Source organism: Phyllobates terribilis, unplaced genomic scaffold (assembly GCF_046119375.1).
Source record: "Phyllobates terribilis strain yellow unplaced genomic scaffold, ASM4611937v1 Scaffold_9__5_contigs__length_417890890, whole genome shotgun sequence".
Classification (NCBI taxonomy): domain Eukaryota; kingdom Metazoa; phylum Chordata; class Amphibia; order Anura; family Dendrobatidae; genus Phyllobates; species Phyllobates terribilis.
In genome coordinates this window covers 407,368,620-407,389,664 of record NW_027362769.1, presented here as the reverse complement: position 1 = coordinate 407,389,664, position 21,045 = coordinate 407,368,620, and the positions used below count along the sequence as shown (strand labels likewise).

The 21,045-nt window shown below is 49.8% G+C and overlaps 1 protein-coding gene across 1 annotated transcript; it reads left to right on the top strand.

Moving 5' to 3' along the window:
• The first annotated feature begins 5,638 nt into the window (after positions 1-5,638).
• On the top strand, positions 5,639-17,599 carry LOC141161272 (uncharacterized). Its single transcript, XM_073646068.1, has 4 exons — positions 5,639-6,821; positions 7,589-7,715; positions 7,853-7,926; positions 16,941-17,599. The coding sequence occupies exons 1-4, from the start codon at positions 6,503-6,505 to the stop codon at positions 17,396-17,398; spliced, it is 978 nt and encodes a 325-aa protein (XP_073502169.1). The 5' UTR covers positions 5,639-6,502; the 3' UTR covers positions 17,399-17,599.
• Positions 17,600-21,045: the final 3,446 nt, after the last annotated feature.

Below are 21,045 nucleotides of genomic sequence, written 5' to 3'. Positions count from 1 at the left end.
TGACCCTATACTTGGTGTGCCTTTCTAGTGGATTTGGTGAGGGTCGTGGCAGATCCTGACCACGACCTCCGGTTCCTGGCTAAGGTTTGTTTTGGTCTCTGCCAGCTTGGGATCCGGTACCCGTGTCCGCCAACCCTTCACCCTTCTGTCCTTATTCTGGGATCTTGGGGTTCCCTCTGTCTTTCTCTCTGGGTCCTTCTTACTCCTCTCTCTGTAGGCCTTGCTCTGGAGCTGGGCCCAGCCGGAGCCACAGCTCCCTGTCAGCCCTCCTGGCTGAGCTCCTCTGCTCTTCTCCTCCTGCCTGAACTGAACCCTGATCTAAGATGGTGCCCACCTTATATACTCCCTCTATGTGTGAACCCAGGTGACCAGCACCCAATGGGCTCCTAGCTTTACCCAGACTACTCCCCCTATCTGCCCCTACACTACTGGGATGATCCACCCCCCTCCCACTCCAGCCAGGGACAGACGCTGTCGTACCTGCACATATACTGGTGGGAGTACCGTTGTTCTGTCCCCCGGAAATGGGATGTATGTAGTGCATGCAGCCTACTAAGCTCAGTTCCACACTCCATCCTTACCCGGGAGTGGAATACCACACCTCAGGCTTGAGGTGTAATACCCCTGTAGCAGCCGAATCCTCAGGGTGCTACATTCCCCCCTGGTAAATCACAGCACGTCCTCGGGCTGTAAAAGAATAACCATTCCAAAACATACAATTTTTTTCAAAACATCATAAACATATTAAACATTATAAACATTATCAGCAGCAATAAACTCTTCATATAAAACTTTTCATTATAAACATTCTTGTTCCTCCGGCCACGGTGCAAATTGTGACCGGGTAAAGTGCAACAGTCTCTTCTGAAAAAAAGTTTCCTCTAAAACCAGTAGGGGGCGCCTTAAAAAGCGCAACTATATACAAAGGGAGGTGGCCGCTCTCAGTCCTCGGCCAGTGGGGAACAGGGATGGCTGTTCACAGTCCTCAGCCTGTGGGGAGATGGGACACACTGGAACAGTTCACACTTGTCCCAACGGGGAACTCATTTTAATTAAGCAGCATGGCATATACCCTTACGGGTAACTATTTTACAGTTTCAGTTCACCTCTTAATGGTGACGATGCCCTCCTGCTCCTTCCTGAGGGTAGGCTTCAGACCCGTCCGGGTCCTCTTGTTCCTCCTCACACCGCAGCTCTTCTTCCGTCAGGCGATGTACATGAAGGGCATAGGGTCCTTTGGCACACTGGTGCCGGGTGAAGGTGACCTCATCACCCAGGTACAGGTCACGACCTCTGTGTCCCTCCGGTAGGTGGGACTCGACATCTCTGCGCGTCACGAAGACGTCGCCGGGGGTGTGATGATCTCTGATGAAGCCCCAACCGTGCTGCAACTGGAATTTAATTACAGTCCCGGTGGCACGGGGACCGTGGGCTGCACGGGGGTTCCTTCGGGTCCGGCTTTTCTGCTCTGCACTTTTTATTTGCAGCCGCTGCTCACGGACCCGCCTCTCTCTTCGTTCTCGGTCAAAGACGTCCAACTGCTGGCGACAGCACTCCGCACGCTCAGCTGCGGCCGCCCGGGTCTCCTGAGTGAACCTGATGAGGTCTCCTCCTGCGGGGTCCCACTCGAACTGCGCCTCCTCTAACGAGAGCGGGGTCATCTTGACAGGCGCCGGAGCCGGGATCAGGGGCTCATCCAGGGGTCTTTCTTTCCGGAGTCGGGGATGGTGGTACTCCGGTGGCCACACAAAGGGCTGCCCATCCGGGCAAGTGTGCTGGGTAAATAGGTCTTCACCCAGGTGTGGCGCTGTGGACGTTGAGGGCGCGGTGGTGGTAGCGGCGCCCGGGGTTACCAGGCCTTGCGACCAGGCTTGGGGCACCCTGAATGTAAAGGGCACCGTGAAGACGGCGGCGCCCGGGGTTACTTGGCCCAGCGACCAGGCCGGTGGCTCGGCAGAGGTAGAGGGCGCTGTTGGTACTGCGGCGCCCGGGGGTACTCTGCCCTGTGACCAGGCCGATGGCGCTTCCTGTTTGGTCGCACTCTGATTTGAGGCGCGCGACGTCACGGGGAGCGCGGCCGCGGCTTCTGTTTGAGGCCTAGTCGGGAGCGGTGACGGTGCAACGACGGGCACGGCAGGGGAAATTTCGGGCTCTGCGACGGGGAGCTGGGGCAGGCTCACGGCTTCTCGGCTCGGGGTAGTGACGTCCCCTTTACCTGCCTCCGTTTCTTTAGCTCCTTCCTCGGCGGCGTCTCCGGCCTTGATTCCTCCTGCACCATCCTCAGAGGCGGTCTGACTCCTCGTCTCGGATGGCGTGCTCCGTTGGCGGGTTCCTGCCTGCAGGGCCATCTCTCTGCTCCATGTGGCCAGTACGTCTCGCTGCACTCGGGCCATCCTCTGAGCCAAGCCCTCCAGTGCGGTCCGTGCATGTTCCCGATCTCTGGGGAGCTGCGCCAGGATCTCCACCAGGCCTTCTGGGGTAGTCGCTTGCAACAGGCTCCTGACCGCTGGGTCGGTGCTGCCTGCCTCCCCCTCCATCTCCGGGTACGACTCCTCCAGACTCCTCTCCAGACTCCTCCAAGCTGCTCACATCTTCTCTCTTTTGTTCTCACTCCGCCCCCATTGAGGGCGGTCCTGGGGTAAATTGGTGATTGTCAGTTCCAGGGGCAGACCCCCCACGCTGATGGACATCTCAATCATTGCAGTCTCTGCTGGTGGGGGCGGTCTTCGTTTTTGGCGCCATTCTTGGTCCTGGCCCACGATGGGAGGTGGCCTCTTGCCACCCTCTGGCACGCCCATAATGGCGTCCGCTCTGCCAAGGCGTGAAATCTTCTCAGATGGCGGGAAAAAAACTGCAGATGGCGGGCAAACGGCGGGAAATGATCCGAGATAGCGTCCGATGGCGGGGACCCTCCGGAATTGGCGGGAGACTTCTTTTTACGGTAAATATGAACTTTTCTTCAGTCACGCAGTACCCGGTAGTTGCGGGCACGTTATCCTGCCGACTACGCCAAAAGTTGACGCGCCCCCTGGGCCATGTTCAGGGGATACCTGGAGCCGGATCTGTATGGGGGTAGTAGTCCTTGTGGCGGTGACCCGGTCCGTGCCCAGGGTGTCAAACTAAGTGTGTGGCAGTCTTTGTAGATGTTGTTAAGTGTCGACTACGCCACCCGTTGAGTGCGGCTTTGAAGCCGCCGCTGCAGAGCAGTCCGCTGAGGCCGGTGGTATATGTGCAGCAGTGATGGTATAACCCCCAACGGGAGGGGTATGGCCTCAGGGCAGCAGGTGTGGATGATGGGGGTTGTGATGATGCAGGAAGGAGAGGCAGAGTCAGGAGATGCAGTTTCAGGGTTTTTACTCACTGATGTTGCTTTAGTCACTCTGGCCTTGAGTGACCACCCGAGCCGTGCTGCGTCCACCAGGTCCTGGACTCGGCCAACCCCCAGGCAGTTCCGGAGCGTGGTCCTGAGCTCCTTTCTGACTCTCCCTTCCTCTGGCCGTTCCCACCAGGGATCCACTTTTGGCCGGCTCCCTCGGGTCTCTTGGTGGTCAAGCCTCCTCTGGGCTCCCTGACCCTATACTTGGTGTGCCTTTCTAGTGGATTTGGTGAGGGTCGTGGCAGATCCTGACCACGACCTCCGGTTCCTGGCTAAGGTTTGTTTTGGTCTCTGCCAGCTTGGGATCCGGTACCCGTGTCCGCCAACCCTTCACCCTTCTGTCCTTATTCTGGGATCTTGGGGTTCCCTCTGTCTTTCTCTCTGGGTCCTTCTTACCCCTCTCTCTGCAGGCCTTGCTCTGGAGCTGGGCCCAGCCGGAGCCACAGCTCCCTGTCAGCCCTCCTGGCTGAGCTCCTCTGCTCTTCTCCTCCTGCCTGAACTGAACCCTGATCTAAGATGGTGCCCACCTTATATACTCCCTCTATGTGTGAACCCAGGTGACCAGCACCCAATGGGCTCCTAGCTTTACCCAGACTACTCCCCCTATCTGCCCCTACACTACTGGGATGTTCCACCCCCCTCCCACTCCAGCCAGGGACAGACGCTGTCGTACCTGCACATATACTGGTGGGAGTACCGTTGTTCTGTTCCCCGGAAATGGGATGTATGTAGTGCATGCAGCCTACTAAGCTCAGTTCCACACTCCATCCTTACCCGGGAGTGGAATACCACACCTCAGGCTTGAGGTGTAATACCCCTGTAGCAGCCGAATCCTCAGGGTGCTACATAGTCATACAGAAAACCACTCGAATCACTGTCACCGGTCACCGACCCTCCTAGCCCTTATTTTTGTGTGACAACCCTGGGCACGGACCGGGCCCAGGCCGCGACTACATCCACACAAGCACAGTGGCCCGGCTCCGGGTACCCCAACTCTCAGGGTGGGCTAGTGAGAAGGGGGAGGAGAGGCGCAACAACAACATCATCAACACCATCATCTCTCCTCCATCCGGGCGTCACATGGGCACTCTTGAAGATTTGTGTGCTCAGATAACTGCCTATATGCCTGCTCTAATCTAAGCTCTCGCTCCTAGATCAACTCTCCCTGAACTGCTTCCTGAGGAGAGTGTGCCGAGCATTGCGTCACCGTGTCTTCTATAAGACGCAATGTGACCGGCCAATCACAGTAATGTCGTAGACAGCATGGCTACGGCATTATTGTGTATGGCGGGCAATCCTCGCATGTCTATTGGCTGTCTAATAGGCGCCAAACACGCGGTTCGGGACTCAAGTATGCCTCTCAAGCACCCGTGATACTCAATTGAGTAACGAGCGTACCTGAGCAACCTGATGCTCGCTCATCACTAGTGAGGAAACCTCAGAAGAAGGAGCCATTTAATAGTAGAAATCCCTGCCCCCGCTGAGCTTAGGGAATCGTGGGGTTGGAGCTGCCAATCACTATGTAGGATCACTCCCTAAGACTCCGAGGGATCAGATATTTTCTGCAAAATCTTCTGAGCTCCCTCCACTCTGAGCGGCCGGAGAAGACGCAACATGATCACAATTATAGAGAGGAAAGAAGGAGCGGGGGATGGGCAGCTTCGTCTCCACAAAGGGTTAACACGTCATCCATCATATAGAAGTATCAGGAAGGCTAAGTTCTACTTTCACTTTCCCCTTCTAAATACAGTGAATATTTCCACTCGCTCCATATCTGAGCAATAAAGAAGAGAGAAAGGGAGAAATAACTGCCCCATTCCACACAGAATCAGCAACTCTCACCAGAACCGACTCCTCTCACCAGAACCAGCTCCTCTCACCAGAACCATCTTCTCTCTCCAGAACCGACTCCACTCACCAGAACCAGCTCCTCTCACCAGAACCAGCTCCTCTCACCAGAACCATCTTCTCTCTCCAGAACCGACTCCTCTCACCAGAACCAGCTCCTCTCAACAGAAACAGCTCCTCTCACCAGAACCGGCTCCTCTCACCAGAACCGACTCCTCTCACCAGAACCAGCTCCTCTCAACAGAACCAGCTCCTCTCACCAGAACCAGCTCCTCTCTCCAGAACCGACTCCTCTCACCAGAACCAGCTCCTCTCACCAGAACCGACTCCTCTCACCAGAACCAGCTCCTCTCACCAGAACCGGCTCCTCTCACCAGAACCAGCTCCTCTCACCAGAACCGACTCCTATAACCAGAACCAGCTCCTCTCACCAGAACTGACTCCTCTCACCAGAACCGGCTCCTCTCACCAGAACCAGCTCCTCTCACCAGAACCGGCTCCTCTCACCAGAACCATCTCCTCTCTCCAGAACCGACTCCTCTCACCAGAACCAGCTCCTCTCACCAGAACCGACTCCTCTCACCAGAACCAGCTCCTCTCACCAGAACCGACTCCTCTCACCAGAACCGGCTCCTCTCACCAGAACCGACTCCTCTCACCAGAACCGGCTCCTCTCACGAGAACCAGCTCCTCTCACCAGAACCGGCTCCTCTCACGAGAACCAGCTCCTCTCACCAGAACCGGCTCCTCTCACCAGAACCAGCTCCTCTCACCAGAACCGACTCCTCTCACCAGAACCAGCTCCTCTCACCAGAACCGACTCCTCTCACCAGAACCAGCTCCTCTCACCAGAACCGACTCCTCTCACGGGAACCAGCTCCTCTCACCAGAACCAGCTTCTCTCACCAGAACCGACTCCTCTCACCAGAGCCAGCTCCTCTCACCAGAACCGGCTCCTCTCACCAGAACCGACTCCTCTCACGAGAACCAGCTCCTCTCACCAGAACCAGCTCCTCTCACCAGAACCGACTCCTCTCACCAGACCCAGCTCCTCTCACCAGAACCGGCTTCTCTCACCAGAACCGACTCCTCTCACCAGAACCAGCTCCTCTTACGAGAACCAGCTCCTCTCACCAGAACCAGCTCCTCTCACCAGAACCGACTCCTCTCACCAGAACCAGCTCCTCTCACCAGAACCAGCTCTTCTCACCAGAGCCAGCTCCTCTCACCAGAACCGACTCCTCTCACCAGAACCAGCTCCTCTCACCAAAACCAGCTATGGATTCTTGGTCCATGAAGGATTATATCAAGAACTTCAGCCTGAATAACGGGCCTCATGGTAATCAGGAATACTCCCGGGTTCTCCTGCAGTTCTTCGGTTACACCGGTCATGGGAAATCCTCCTTCATCAACTCCTGTAAGTACGTGGTGGGTGATGGACCCTATACGACCCATGCAAAGGTGGCCGGGTCAGAGGAGAAGCCTGAGACCATGATAAGGAACGCGTATGAGCTGACGGAGACCATCACCCTGGTGGACAACCGAGGATGTGCCAAAATGAACAAGGATGAGACCGGGGAGATCTATGCTCAGCTGGGTGAGTGGCGGAGATGATTTTGTATCATGATACAATGTAGACGACAAACCAGTTACTGTATTATTCATGAAATGCCCCAATGCAAGCAGAAATGGTTCCAATTTTGGGAGTCCTGACGTCTCCAGGGCTCGGAGCGGCACCGGTCACGTCCGGATCTCCGTCCTACATGTGGTCTTACATGACTGGGCAAATTTTTGTTTTTGCGCCTTGGTTTTTTCCTTCTCTTCTTCCAAGTCTCGCAGCTTGTTTCTTTCTTTCTCCGTAGACGTATGAGGGTTGTGTTTTGTGGGACGAGTTGAAGTTTAGAATTACACCATTCACTTTACCAAAGTCATATAATGTACTGAAAAATAACAAAAAAATCCAGATTCATCAAATGTAACAAAAAAAAATGCGATTCCGGCCGTGTATCACTCCTCCTATGCCAGGTCCATACACCCACACCCATTGTGTGATCTGCTGTAATATATAGAGAGTTATTATATTTGGTCACAGGTTTTTATCTCTCTTTTCATAAACCATAAATTCCTATTTGCTTTTGCAGCAGCTGCCTGGCATTGAGTTCTTCTGCCGCTTAGCTACATTCTATGCCCAGGTCCATGGTTCAGTTAAGCTTGAAAATGCCCCTAATATACAACTTTCTGGACTCCATATAATATGCAGGAGCAGAACAGTATGGCAGAAAAGACCACAATCAGATAAGAAGAAGAGGAGTTTGGTGTGTGACTCCATGCCAGTTACCAGATGTCTCTTTTTCCATGATCCAGGGAACTTTCTACCTTTGGGCTGTGCAGTCAGATGGCGCTCTGACTATGAAGACATGATGAACATAGTGCTGACCGCAGACTTAGTGGATCGCTCTGCGGATTTCATCGTTCCTGTGCTCGTCTACAGGTGAGAACTCCACATTTATATCACTGCCCCAAAGATATCGTACAGTACGAGGGAAAATGATCATATATTCCAAAATCTATCAGAGTCTCTGCTACATGACCGATGTAATCCTGGTGTTATCCTCCATTATCTCACAGTGCGAACACACAGATCGCCTCCGCGGAGGAAAGCGAGCTGAAGGAAATCCTCACTAAGGTCCGAAAAATAACAGGTAACAACAGAACAAGTATATACCATATGTGTCATATAGTTTATATATATATATATATATATATATATATATATATATATATATATATATATATATATATACATACAAGTACCCAGACTAACAGTGGCATACAAATAGTTATTATTATAGCGCCATTTATTCCATGGCGCTTTACATGTGATCGGGGTATACATAGCGAAAACAATTACAAAACGTGACGGCGACTGGTACAGGAGGAGCGAGGACCCTGCCTGCGAGGGCTCACAGTCTACAAGGGATGGGTGAGGATACAGTAGGTGAGGGTAGAGCTGGTCATGCAGCGGTATGGTGGAGCAAGGACCCTGCCCGCGAGGGCTCACAGTCTACAAGGGATGGGTGAGGATACAGTAGGTGAGTGTAGAGCTGGTCGTGCAGCGGTATGGTGGAGCGAGGACCCTGCCCACGAGGGCTCACAGTCTACAAGGGATGGGTGAGGATACAGTAGGTGAGGGTAGAGCTGGTCGCGCAGCAGTATGGTGGAGCGAGGGTTACTGCAGGTTGTAGGCTTTTCGGAAGAGGTGGGTCTTCAGGCTCCTTTTGAAGGTTTCCATGGTAGGCGAGAGTCTGATATGTTGGGGTAGAGAGTTCCAGAGTAGGTGGGATGCACGGGAGAAATCTTGTATGCGATTGTCGGAAGAGGAGATAAGACGGGAGTAGAGCAGGAGATCTTGTGAGGATCAGAGGCTGCGTGCAGGTAAGTACCGGGAGACTAGGTCACAGATGTATGGCGGAGACAGGTTGTGAATGGCTTTGTATGCCATGGTTAGAGTTTTGATCTGGAGTCTCTGAGCAATGAGGAGCCAGTGAAGGGATTGACAGAGAGGAGAGGCCAAGGAACAGCGGGGGGCCAGGTGGATTAGTCGGGCAGCAGAGTTTAGCTTAGATTGGAGGGGTGCGAGAGTGTTGGAAGGAAGGCTACAGAGCAGGAGGTTGTAGTAGTCGAGGCGGGAGATGATGAGGGCATGCACTAGTGTTTTTGCAGATTCATGGTTGAGGAATGTGCAGATCCGGGAAATATTTTTAAGTTAGAGTGGGCAGGAAGTGGAAAGGGCTTGGATATCCAAGTCCAGGGTTACCACAAGGCAGCAAGCTTGCCAGACTGTGGAGAGTGGACATCCATTGACGTTGATAGATAGGTCAGTTAGGGGGGTTGAGTGAGATGGTGGAAAGATGATGAATTCTGTTTTATCCAAGTTTTAGAAATCTATGAGCTGTCCCAGGCTTAAGGTGTAGATGGAGAATAGCAGGGGTTCTAGAAATGAACATTGGGGAACACCGACAGATAGGGGGCGAGATGAGGAGGTGGTGTGTCAGTGGGAGACACTGAATGTCTGGTCTGTTAGGTATGAGGAGATCCAGGACAGGGCCAAGTCTGTGATGCCAAGAGATGAGAGAGTCTGAAGTAAGAGGGAATGGTCCACTGTGTCAAAGGCAGATGACAGGTCCAGAAGGAGGAGGACAGAGTAGTGTCGCTTGGATTTGGCAGTAGGTCGTTGGTGACTTTAGTCAGTGCAGTTTCAGAAGAATGGTGCGGTCGGAAACCAGACTGTAGGCGGTCGAAGAGGGAGCAGGAAGAGAGGTGGGAGGACAGTTCAGAATGGACGTGTTGTTCTAGTAGTTTTGAGGCATAGGGGAGAAGTGATATGGGGCAATAGCTAGTCAGAGAGGAAGGGTCAAGGGAGGGCTTTTTGAGGATGGGTGTGATTGAGTCATGTTTGAAGCATGAAGGGTGGTGGTGAAATGGTCAAAGAAGGTGGTGGCTGACCCTGGGGGACGGTAAATAAGACATAGTCCTCCATACAGTACTATGGGTATCACATAGTCCTCCATACAGTATAATGACCCCCATATAGTTCTCCATACATTATAATGGGCCCACATAGTCCTACATACAGAATAATGGGCCCACATAGTTATCCATACAGTATAATGGGTTCCACATAGTCCTCCTCTCACTCCAGGTGTGAGTGCAACACAGAGGAGAAAGGGAAAGGGAGCCCAGACACTAGAGAAAGGGGGAAGAGGTGACCTCCTAATCTGGACTAGCGTCACCCTGTCTCCCCCTAACGTCCCTATACAGCCTCCGCAGCTGTCGCCAACCACGTGCCTCACCCTACTATCCCTGGTATAAGGCTATAGCTCGGGGTGGAAGACGATGAGCACTAGTCAACCTCCGCTAGCACTCTAAAGACAAAAGGGGAAGACAACACAGGGGAATTACAACTTGGCTTTAGAAAAAACTCAAACAGGGCACACAGCCTCAAGACTTCAGAGAGGACGTGATGCTGCTTCAGCCAAGTTCCAAGTAGGAATTAATATAACCGGCGACGCCCACCTGAATAGATCAGGTATATATAAACCCAGGCCAAAGGGAGGTAGTCGCTGGGTCCAAAAGACAGCCTCCTATCTAGGCAGCTGTCTGCATTGCCAAACGTGGAGATCTGCAGCCACCCACTGCAGGACGACTGTCTGTCACCTCTGACACACCTGTGACACCTCCATACAGTATTATGGGTATCACATAGTCCTCCATACAGTATAATGGGCCCCACATAGTCCTCCATACAGAAAAATGGGCTCACATAGTTCTCCACACAGTATAATGGGCCCACATAGTCCTCCATACAGAATAATGGGACCTACATAGTCCTCCATACAGAATAATGGGCCCACATAGTTCTCCATACAGTAAAATGAGCTCCACATAGTCCTCCATACAGTATTATGGGTATCACATAGTCCTCCATACAGTATTATAGATATCACATAGTCCATAATACAGTATAATGGCCCCACATAGTCCTCCATACAGTATAATGGGCTCCACATAATCCTCCATACAGTATTATGGGTATCACATAGTCCTTAATACAGTATAATGGCTCCACATAGTCCTCCATACAGTATAATGGGCCCCACATAGCCCTCCATACAGTGTAATGGGCTCCACATAATCCTCCATACAGTATAATGGGTATCACATAGTCCTTAATACTATATAATGACCCCACATAGTCCTCCATACAGTATAATGGGCCCCAAATAGTTCTCCATACAGTATAATGGCCCCACATAGCCCTCCATACAGTATAATGGGCCCACATAGTCCTCCATACAGTATAATGGGCTCCACATAATCCACCATACAGTATTATGGATATCACATAGTCCTCCGTACAGTATAATATCCCCACATAGTCCTCCATACAGTATAATGGGCTCCACATAATCCTCCATACAGTATAATGGGCTCCACATAATCCTCCATACAGTATAATGGCCCCACATAGCCCTCCATACAGTATAATTGCCCCATATAGTCCTCCATACAGTATAATGGCCCCACATAGCCCTCCATACAGTATAATGGGCCCACATAGTCCTCCATACAGTATAATGGGCTCCACATAATCCTCCATACAGTATAATGGACTCCACATAATCCTCCATACAATATAATGGCCCCACATAGTCCTCCATACAGTATAATGGCCCCACATAGTCCTCCATACAGTATAATGGGCTCCACATAATCCTCCATACAGTATTATGGGTATCACATAGTCCTTAATACTGCATAATGACCCCACATAGTCCTCCATACAGTATAATGGGCCCCACATAGTCCTCCATACAGTATAATAGCCCCACATAGCCCTCCATACAGTATAATGGCCCCATATAGTCCTCCATACAGTATAATGGCCCCACATAGCCCTCCATACAGTATAATGGGCCCACATAGTCCTCCATACAGTATAATGGGCTCCACATAATCCTCCATACAGTATAATGGCCCCACATAGTCCTCCATACAGTATAATGGCCCCACATAGTCCTCCATACAGAATAATGGGCCCCACATAGTCATCCATACAGTATAATGGGCCCACATAGTCCTCCATACAGAATAATGGCCCCACATAGTCCTCCATACAGTATAATGGGCCCCACATAGTCCTCCATACAGTATAATTGGCCCACATAGTCCTCCATACAGTATAATGGGATCCACATAATCCTCCATACAGTATTATGGATATCACATAGTCCTCCGTACAGTATAATGGGCCCCACATAGTCCTCCATACAGAATAATGGGCCCACATAGTCCTCCATATTGTATAATGGTCCCACATAGTCCTCCATACAGTACAATGGCCCCACATAATTCTCCATACAGAATAATGGGCCCACATAGTCCTCCATACAGTATAATGGCCCCACATTGTCCTCCATACAGAATAATGGCCTCACATAGTCCTCCATACAGTATAATGGGCTCCACATAGTCCTCCATACAGTATAATGGGCCCCACATAGTTCTCCATACAGAATAATGGGCCCACAGAGTCCTCCATACAGTATAATGGCCCCACATAGTCCTCTATACAGTATAATGGGCCCCACATAGTCCTCCATACAGTATAATGGCCCCAAATAGTCCTCTGTACAGTATAATGGGCCCCACATAGTCCTCCATACAGTATAATGGGCCCCACATAGTTCTCCATACAGAATAATGGGTCCACATAGTCCTCCATACAGTATAATGGGCTCCACATAGTCCTCCATACAGTATTATGGGCCCCACATAGTCCTCCATACAGTATAATGGGCCCCACATAGTCCTCCATGCAGTATAATGGGCCCACATAGTCCTCCATACAGATTAATGGCCTCACATAGTCCTCCATACAGTATAATGGCCCCACATAGTCCTCCATACAGAATAATGGCCTCACATAGTCCTCCATACAGTGTAATGGGCTCCACATAATCCTCCATACAGTATTATGGGCCCCACATAGTCATCCATACAGTATAATGGGCCCCACATAGTTCTCCATACAGAATAATGGGCCCACATAGTCATCCATACAGTATAATGGCCCCACATAGTACTCTATACAGTATAAAGGGCCCCACATAGTCCTCCATACAGTATAATGGCCCCACATAGTCCTCTATACAGTATAATGGGCCCCACATAGTCCTCCATACAGAATAATGGCCCCACATAGTCCTCTATACAGTATAATGGGCCCCACATAGTCCTCCATACAGTATAATGGCCCCACATAGTCCTTCATACAGTATAATGGGCTCCACATAGTCCTCTATACAGTATAATGGCTCCACATAATCCTCCATACAGTATAATGGGCTCCACATAGTCCTCCATACAGTATAATGGGCTCCACATAATCCTCCATGCAGTATAATGGGCTCCACATAGTCCTCCATACAGTATTATGGGTATCACATAGTCCTCCATACAGTATAATGGCCCCACATAGTCCTCCATACAGTATAATGGGCTCCACATAATCCTCCATGCAGTATAATGGGCTCCACATAGTCCTCCATACAGTATAATGGCCCCACATAGTCCTCCATACAGTATAATGGGCTCCACATAATCCTCCATACAGTATTATGGGTATCACATAGTCCTTAATACAGTATAATGGCCCCACATAGTCCTCCATACAGTATAATGGGCCCCACAAAGTCCTCCATACAGTATAATGGGCTCCACATAATCCTCCATACAGTATTATGGGCATCACATAGTTCTTAATACTGTATAATGACCCTACATAGTCCTCCATACAGTATAATGGGCCCCACATAGTCCTCCATAGAGTATAATGGCCCCACATAGCCCTCCATACAGTATAATGGCCCCATATAGTCCTCCATACAGTCTAATGGCCCCACATAGCCCTCCATACAGTATAATGGGCCCACATAGTCCTCCATACAGAATAATGGGCTCCACATAATCCTCCATACAGTATGATGGCCCCACATAGTCCTCCATACAGTATAATGGCCCCACATAGTCCTCCATACAGTATAATGGGCTCCACATAATCCTCCATACAGTATTATGGGTATCACATAATTCCTTAATACTGCATAATGACCCCACATAGTCCTCCATACAGTATAATGGGCCCCACATAGTCCTCCATACAGTATAATGGCCCCACATAGCCCTCCATACAGTATAATGGCCCTCTATAGTCCTCCATACAGTATAATGTCCCCAGATAGCCCTCCATACAGTATAAAGGGCTCCACATAATCCTCCATACAGTATAATGGTCCCACATAATCCTCCATACAGTATAATGGCCCCACATAGTCCTCCATACAGAATAATGGGCCCCACATAGTCCTCCATACAGTATAATGGGCCCACATAATCCTCCATACAGTATGATGGCCCCACATAGTCCTCCATACAGTATAATGGCCCCACATAGTCCTCCATACAGTATAATGGGCTCCACATAATCCTCCATACAGTATTATGAGTATCACATAATTCCTTAATACTGCATAATGACCCCACATAGTCCTCCATACAGTATAATGACCCCACATAGTCCTCCATACAGTATAATGGGCCCCACATAGTGCTCCATACAGTATAATGGGCCCCACATAGTCCTCCATACAGTATAATGGGCTCCACATAATCCTCCATACAGTATTATGGGCTCCACATAGTCCTCCATACAGTATAATGGCCCCACATAGTCCTCCATACAGTATAATGGGCTCCACATAATCCTCCATACAGTATTATGGGCTCCACATAGTCCTCCATACAGTATGATGGCCCCACATAGTCCTCCATACAGTATAATGGCCCCACATAGTCCTCCATACAGTATAATGGGCCCCACATCGTCCTCCATACAGTATTATGGATATCACATAGTCCTTAATACAGTATAATGGGCCCACATAGTCCTCATACAGTATAATGGGCCTCACATAGTCCTCCATACAGTATAATGGCCCCACATAGTCCTCCATACAGTATTATGGATATCACATAGTCCTTAATACAGTATAATGGGCCCACATAGTCCTCCATACAGTATAATGGGCCTCATATAGTTCTCTATACATAAAAAATAGACAAATACTCACCTCTCCCCGTTCCCCTGTTGCTCTTGTCTCTGCAGCACATCTTCTGACCCTCTGCACCGCTCAGCACAGAGAACGCGTTGTAGTGACGTCATCGCGCCCTCTGCCCTAAGTCGTCACAGACCTCAGACGCATAGAGGGAATGATGGGAGAGGGAGCGTCAGCGGACGAATCCCTCTTGTATCAATGTTTTCAACTGTATCGGCATCCAGGACCAGGATGCCGATACAGTTATAAGTACGATGTTGGGCGGGGGGCCCAGTGCCAGTGTACGCACCGGGTTCCGGGTTCCCCTGACTCACGGGCCCATGGTGGAGGCAGATATTGACTCTATGCCACTGGCTCCCCCTGCCCTCTGCCCGCTACCTTCGGCTGTTCTTTTCATTTCTGTCTTTTATATTACTCTTTGCTCCTCTTTCGAGACCTATCTACAACCTTCTACATTATATTATTATTTTTCTAAATCTGTCCTCTGCCTTCCTCATTGCTTTGTGCTCCTCATTCCCCGCTTGTCCTCTGTCTTGGTCACAGTCATCTCTTACCTTTTCCTACAACCCCTCTCACTCCTTGTCATTACTTGGCCAATCTTTTGTATCTTCTCAGGAGTCACCTGGATGACCGTTTATCCTCTCCTACTTACACATCACCTCTCCTTCTTGCCCTCTGTGTTGATGTCCATCAAAGCTTTGAGACCCTAATCTTTATTTAATCACTTTTCCTGAAACCAGCCATCATCTTAGCTTTCAGTACCACTTTTATTCTTGCCTGTATGGCCCCGATGTCACCTTTATGGTCTCCTGATTTCCAGACTATCAAGATATATTCGCCTTCTTCTCTTCTCGATTTCTTAAACGCCTTTTGGATTAAACCAAGTGTCTGATCTTTCCGCCATTTCACTCACTTCCCGGCCGGACCTATCAATCACAGTTAATGACTCCACATGTTCCCCAGTCTCACAAGTCCGCTGCCTCAATATGACCTTATATTCCACACCATATCAACCCACTCATCCAACCCTCACCACCCACTGTCGCCTCCAACTCAAAACATATCTTAGATCTTTTCTTTCTCCAACATCAAGCCATCTTATCAGCAGCAATGCTAGTGCACCTCCTCGTCCTCTCCCACCTGGATCACTGCAGCTTCCTATTCTTTGACCTCCCGTCTAGGATTCTTGAGGTACTTAGTATATAGAGTTATAGTGCTGTAATCCCACTGTTAGAGCAGCCCCCCTATGACGCTGGCTACAGATGGATAAGAGAATGCAGATAACACAGCACTGAAAAGTGTTATCTGACGCCCAACGTGGGATCAGTCGGAGGATTTTGCAATGTTGACCTATCTCAATCCACTTAAGTCAGAAATCTTTCTGCAAAAGATTATCAAGATGGGGCATTATTTATATGCTTAAATTTGCCGATTTTATTGTGACCTCCCATATTTTACTCTTACAGCCCCTTCATATAGTACGTAGAATATTACTGCTGTAGTCTCATTGTTACCGCAGCCAAATAAGATCCGGGCCACCTCAGATCCTGAGAGTGACTGAGTAGGACAACGACAAGACCTGAACAGCCACTATTTCTGAGAAAGAGCCAATGTATAAATGCCCTGTGCTTAGCGGTCAGATTCTGGATGCCTTGCGGCTATGACTGCCTGTCTCATCAGGGAATCAAGATGTCCTACATCATCTGGCCACTGCGTGTTCCTTACAAAGTGACTTGTACATTCTCCTCCATATTTCTTATATTGAATCATTTCCATCCTGTAGTTCACCTCCTAGTCAGCCATGTTCTTCTCAGAGAGGGAGGAGAGGAGATGAGGGCGGTCTCTGACCATAGCTCCATGACCGGAGAATGGTGGGTATATCCAGCTCCTTCCTGGATCTATGGTGAGAGAAGGAACCATGCCAGAGCTGAGGGACAGAACCATAGACCTCTGCTGAACAGATCCACGACATACAGCCATTAAGTATAATAGCCGGAATTCCACGTGCAATATGAATCCTCTGTACCATTATCTCCTAGGTCTCTTCCCCACCGTGGTCATCACCCGTAAGCTGAGCGAGCATCTTCCAGACATTCAGGAGAAGTTCAGGAGGATGGGGGTGGACAACATATTCCCCGTGGAGAATTACACAGTGGAAGATAATGAGAAAACCCGGGGGAAACATGAGGGGATCCTGAAGTGTCTGTACGAGATCATGAGAGATGTGGATTTCCGGATGGAGGAGACAAGAAACCCCGGCAAGGAGAAGATGGAGAGGAAGAAAATCTTATTACAATTTGCCCATGATAGAGGTCTGGAGAAAGTACAGAAAAGATTGGACACAGAACTTGCCAAGTGGGAAGATTTAAAAAAATGGGTAACGGAGAATAGAGAACCCATCAGGAGGAGAGAGTTGTTGAGACGGATGGGAGAGAACGTAAATCCCGTAGTGATATTTGAAGACATGTTTTTAGGGAGTTTAAATATAATGCCATAAAGTGTCTTCTAGACAGGTGCTATCCTATATAGAGGACGTTCATAAAATGCCAACATTTCAATACCAGAGATCCACATGATAATATATATGAGAACCTGCCTTATTCTACATAAGTGTCCGATATGTGGGATTGTGAGCTCCTCGGGGGCGGAGACCGATGAGAATGGAAAGTATTAAAGCCACATATTAAATAAAGAAAATAAAACATATATAAAATATATAAGATTATTAAATAATTGATAATAGGACAATAGAGTTATTTATATAATATAATCAATCATGTGATCTGTATAAATCAGCGCTGCCACCGATCACAGAATTGAGTCCTCAGTGTTCAATCACTTTTAATGGCTGAGATGGTGATGACAGATTGCAGCTTCCACTGCTCGAGCTCTTCATCAGGGGTCAGCTATATCCCAGTATCTGAGGGGTCACATAATATACACACAGGAATAGTGCCGCAATAAGACGAGTGATAGAAGCAGCAGTGATGTGCATTTGATGTGCACACGGTGGGAGCAGTTGTGTTTGGGCTGTGAATGCGGGAGGTGGGTGGCATCCATCATCGTGGAGCCTGGATCGGTTCACTGAGTGGATCTGGTAATTTTCTCTTTATTGGTGTCAGAGTGTTTGAGGAATGTTCGGGGGGTGTACAGGCCGTGTGTGGGGTGTTTATATGAGATGTTTGGGGGGCGTACAGGCGATGTGTGGGGTGTTTATAGGAGATGTTTGGGGGGTGTACAGGCGGTGTGTGGGGTGTTTATAGGAGATGTTTGGGGGGTGTACAGGCGGTGTGTGGGGTGTTTATAGGAGATGTTTGGGGGGTGTACAGGCGGTGTGTGGGGTGTTTATAGGAGATGTTTGGGGGGTGTACAGGCGGTGTGTGGGGTGTTTATAGGAGATATTTGTGGGGTGTACAAGTGTTGTGTGGCGTGTTTATAGGAGATGTTTGGGTGGTGTACAGGCGGTGTGTCTGGTGTGAGGAATGTTCGGGGGTGTACAGGCGATGTGTGGGGTGTTTATAGGAGATGTTTGGGTGGTGTACAGGCGGTGTGTGGGGTGTTTATAGGAGATGTTTGGGGGGTGTACAGGCGGTGTGTGGGGTGTTTATAGGAGATGTTTGGGTGGTGTACAGGCGGTGTGTGGGGTGTTTATAGGAGATGTTTGGGGGGTGTACAGGCGGTGTGTGGGGTGTTTATAGGAGATGTTTGGGTGGTGTACAGGCGGTGTGTGGGGTGTTTATAGGAGATGTTTGGGGGGTGTACAGGCGGTGTGTGGGGTGTTTATAGGAGATGTTTGTGGGGTGTACAAGTGTTGTGTGGCGTGTTTATAGGAGATGTTTGTGGGGTGTACAAGTGTTGTGTGGCGTGTTTATAGGAGATGTTTGGGGGGCGTACAGGCAGTGTGTGGGGTGTTTATAGGAGATGTTTGGGGGGTGTACAGGTGTTGTGTGGGGTGATTATAGGAGATGTTTGGAGGGTGTACAGGCCATGTGTGGGGTGTTTATAGGAGATGTTTGGGGGATGTATAGGTGGTGTGTGGGGTGTTTATAGGAGATGTTTGGGGGGTGTACAGGCCGTGTGTGGGGTGTTTATATGAGATGTTTGGGGGGCGTACAGGCGATGTGTGGGGTGTTTATAGGAGATGTTCGGGGGGTGTACAGGCCGTGTGTGGGGTGTTTATATGAGATGTTTGGGGGGCGTACAGGCGATGTGTGGGGTGTTTATAGGAGATGTTTGGGGGGTGTACAGGCGGTGTGTGGGGTGTTTATAGGAGATGTTTGGGGGGTGTACAGGCGGTGTGTGGGGTGTTTATAGGAGATGTTTGGGGGGTGTACAGGCGGTGTGTGGGGTGTTTATAGGAGATGTTTGGGGGGTGTACAGGCGGTGTGTGGGGTGTTTATAGGAGATATTTGTGGGGTGTACAAGTGTTGTGTGGCGTGTTTATAGGAGATGTTTGGGTGGTGTACAGGCGGTGTGTCTGGTGTGAGGAATGTTCGGGGGTGTACAGGCGATGTGTGGGGTGTTTATAGGAGATGTTTGGGTGGTGTACAGGCGGTGTGTGGGGTGTTTATAGGAGATGTTTGGGGGGTGTACAGGCGGTGTGTGGGGTGTTTATAGGAGATGTTTGGGTGGTGTACAGGCGGTGTGTGGGGTGTTTATAGGAGATGTTTGGGGGGTGTACAGGCGGTGTGTGGGGTGTTTATAGGAGATGTTTGGGTGGTGTACAGGCGGTGTGTGGGGTGTTTATAGGAGATGTTTGGGGGGTGTACAGGCGGTGTGTGGGGTGTTTATAGGAGATGTTTGTGGGGTGTACAAGTGTTGTGTGGCGTGTTTATAGGAGATGTTTGTGGGGTGTACAAGTGTTGTGTGGCGTGTTTATAGGAGATGTTTGGGGGGCGTACAGGCAGTGTGTGGGGTGTTTATAGGAGATGTTTGGGGGGTGTACAGGTGTTGTGTGGGGTGATTATAGGAGATGTTTGGAGGGTGTACAGGCCATGTGTGGGGTGTTTATAGGAGATGTTTGGGGGATGTATAGGTGGTGTGTGGGGTGTTTATAGGAGATGTTTGGGGGGTGCACAATTGGTGTGTGTTTTGTTTATAGGAGATGTTTGGGGGGTGTACAGGTGGTGTGTGGGGTGTTTATAGGAGATGTTTGGGGGGTGCACAATTGGTGTGTGTTTTGTTTATAGGCGATGTTTGGGGGGTGTACAGGTGGTGTGTGGGGTGTTTATATAAGATGTTTGGGTGGTGTACAGGCGGTGTGTGGGGTGTTTATAGGAGATGTTTGGGGGATGTATAGGTGGTGTGTGGGGTGATTATAGGAGATGTTTGGAGGGTGTACAGTCAGTGTGTGGGGTGATTATAGGAGATGTTTGGGGGGTGTACAGGTGGTGTGTGGGGTGATTATAGGAGATGTTTGGAGGGTGTACAGGAGATGTGTGGGGTGTTTATAGGAGATGTTTGGGGGATGTATAGGTGGTGTGTGGGGTGATTATAGGAGATGTTTGGGGAGTGTACAGTCAGTGTGTGGGGTGATTATAGGAGATGTTTGGGGGGTGTACAGGTGGTGTGTGGGGTGTTTATAGGAGATGTTTGGGGGATGTATAGGTGGTGTGTGGGGTGATTATAGGAGATGTTTGGGGAGTGTACAGGCGGTGTGTGGGGTGTTTATAGGAGATGTTTGGGGGATGTATAGGTGGTGTGTGGGGTGATTATAGGAGATGTTTGGGGAGTGTACAGTCAGTGTGTGGGGTGATTATAGGAGATGTTTGGGGGGTGTACAGGTGGTGTGTGGGGTGATTATAGGAGATGTTTGGAGGGTGTACAGGAGATGTGTGGGGTGTTTATAGGAGATGTTTGGGGGATGTATAGGTGGTGTGTGGGGTGTTTATAGGAGATGTTTGGGGGGTGCACAATTGGTGTGTGTTTTGTTTATAGGAGATGTTTGGGGAGTGTACAGGTGGTGTGTGGGGTGTTTATAGGAGATGTTTGGGGGGTGCACAATTGGTGTGTGTTTTGTTTATAGGCGATGTTTGGGGGGTGTACAGGTGGTGTGTGGGGTGTTTATATAAGATGTTTGGGTGGTGTACAGGCGGTGTGTGGGGTGTTTATAGGAGATGTTTGGGGGGTGTACAGTTGGTGTGT

Coding starts and splice junctions, on each gene's coding strand:
- LOC141161272 (XM_073646068.1), top strand. CDS start 6,503: ATGGATTCTTGGTCCATGAAGGATTATATCAAGAACTTCAGCCTGAAT. Junction 6,822..7,588: donor GGAGATCTATGCTCAGCTGG/GTGAGTGGCGGA, acceptor TCCATGATCCAG/GGAACTTTCTACCTTTGGGC. Junction 7,927..16,940: donor TAAGGTCCGAAAAATAACAG/GTAACAACAGAA, acceptor ATTATCTCCTAG/GTCTCTTCCCCACCGTGGTC.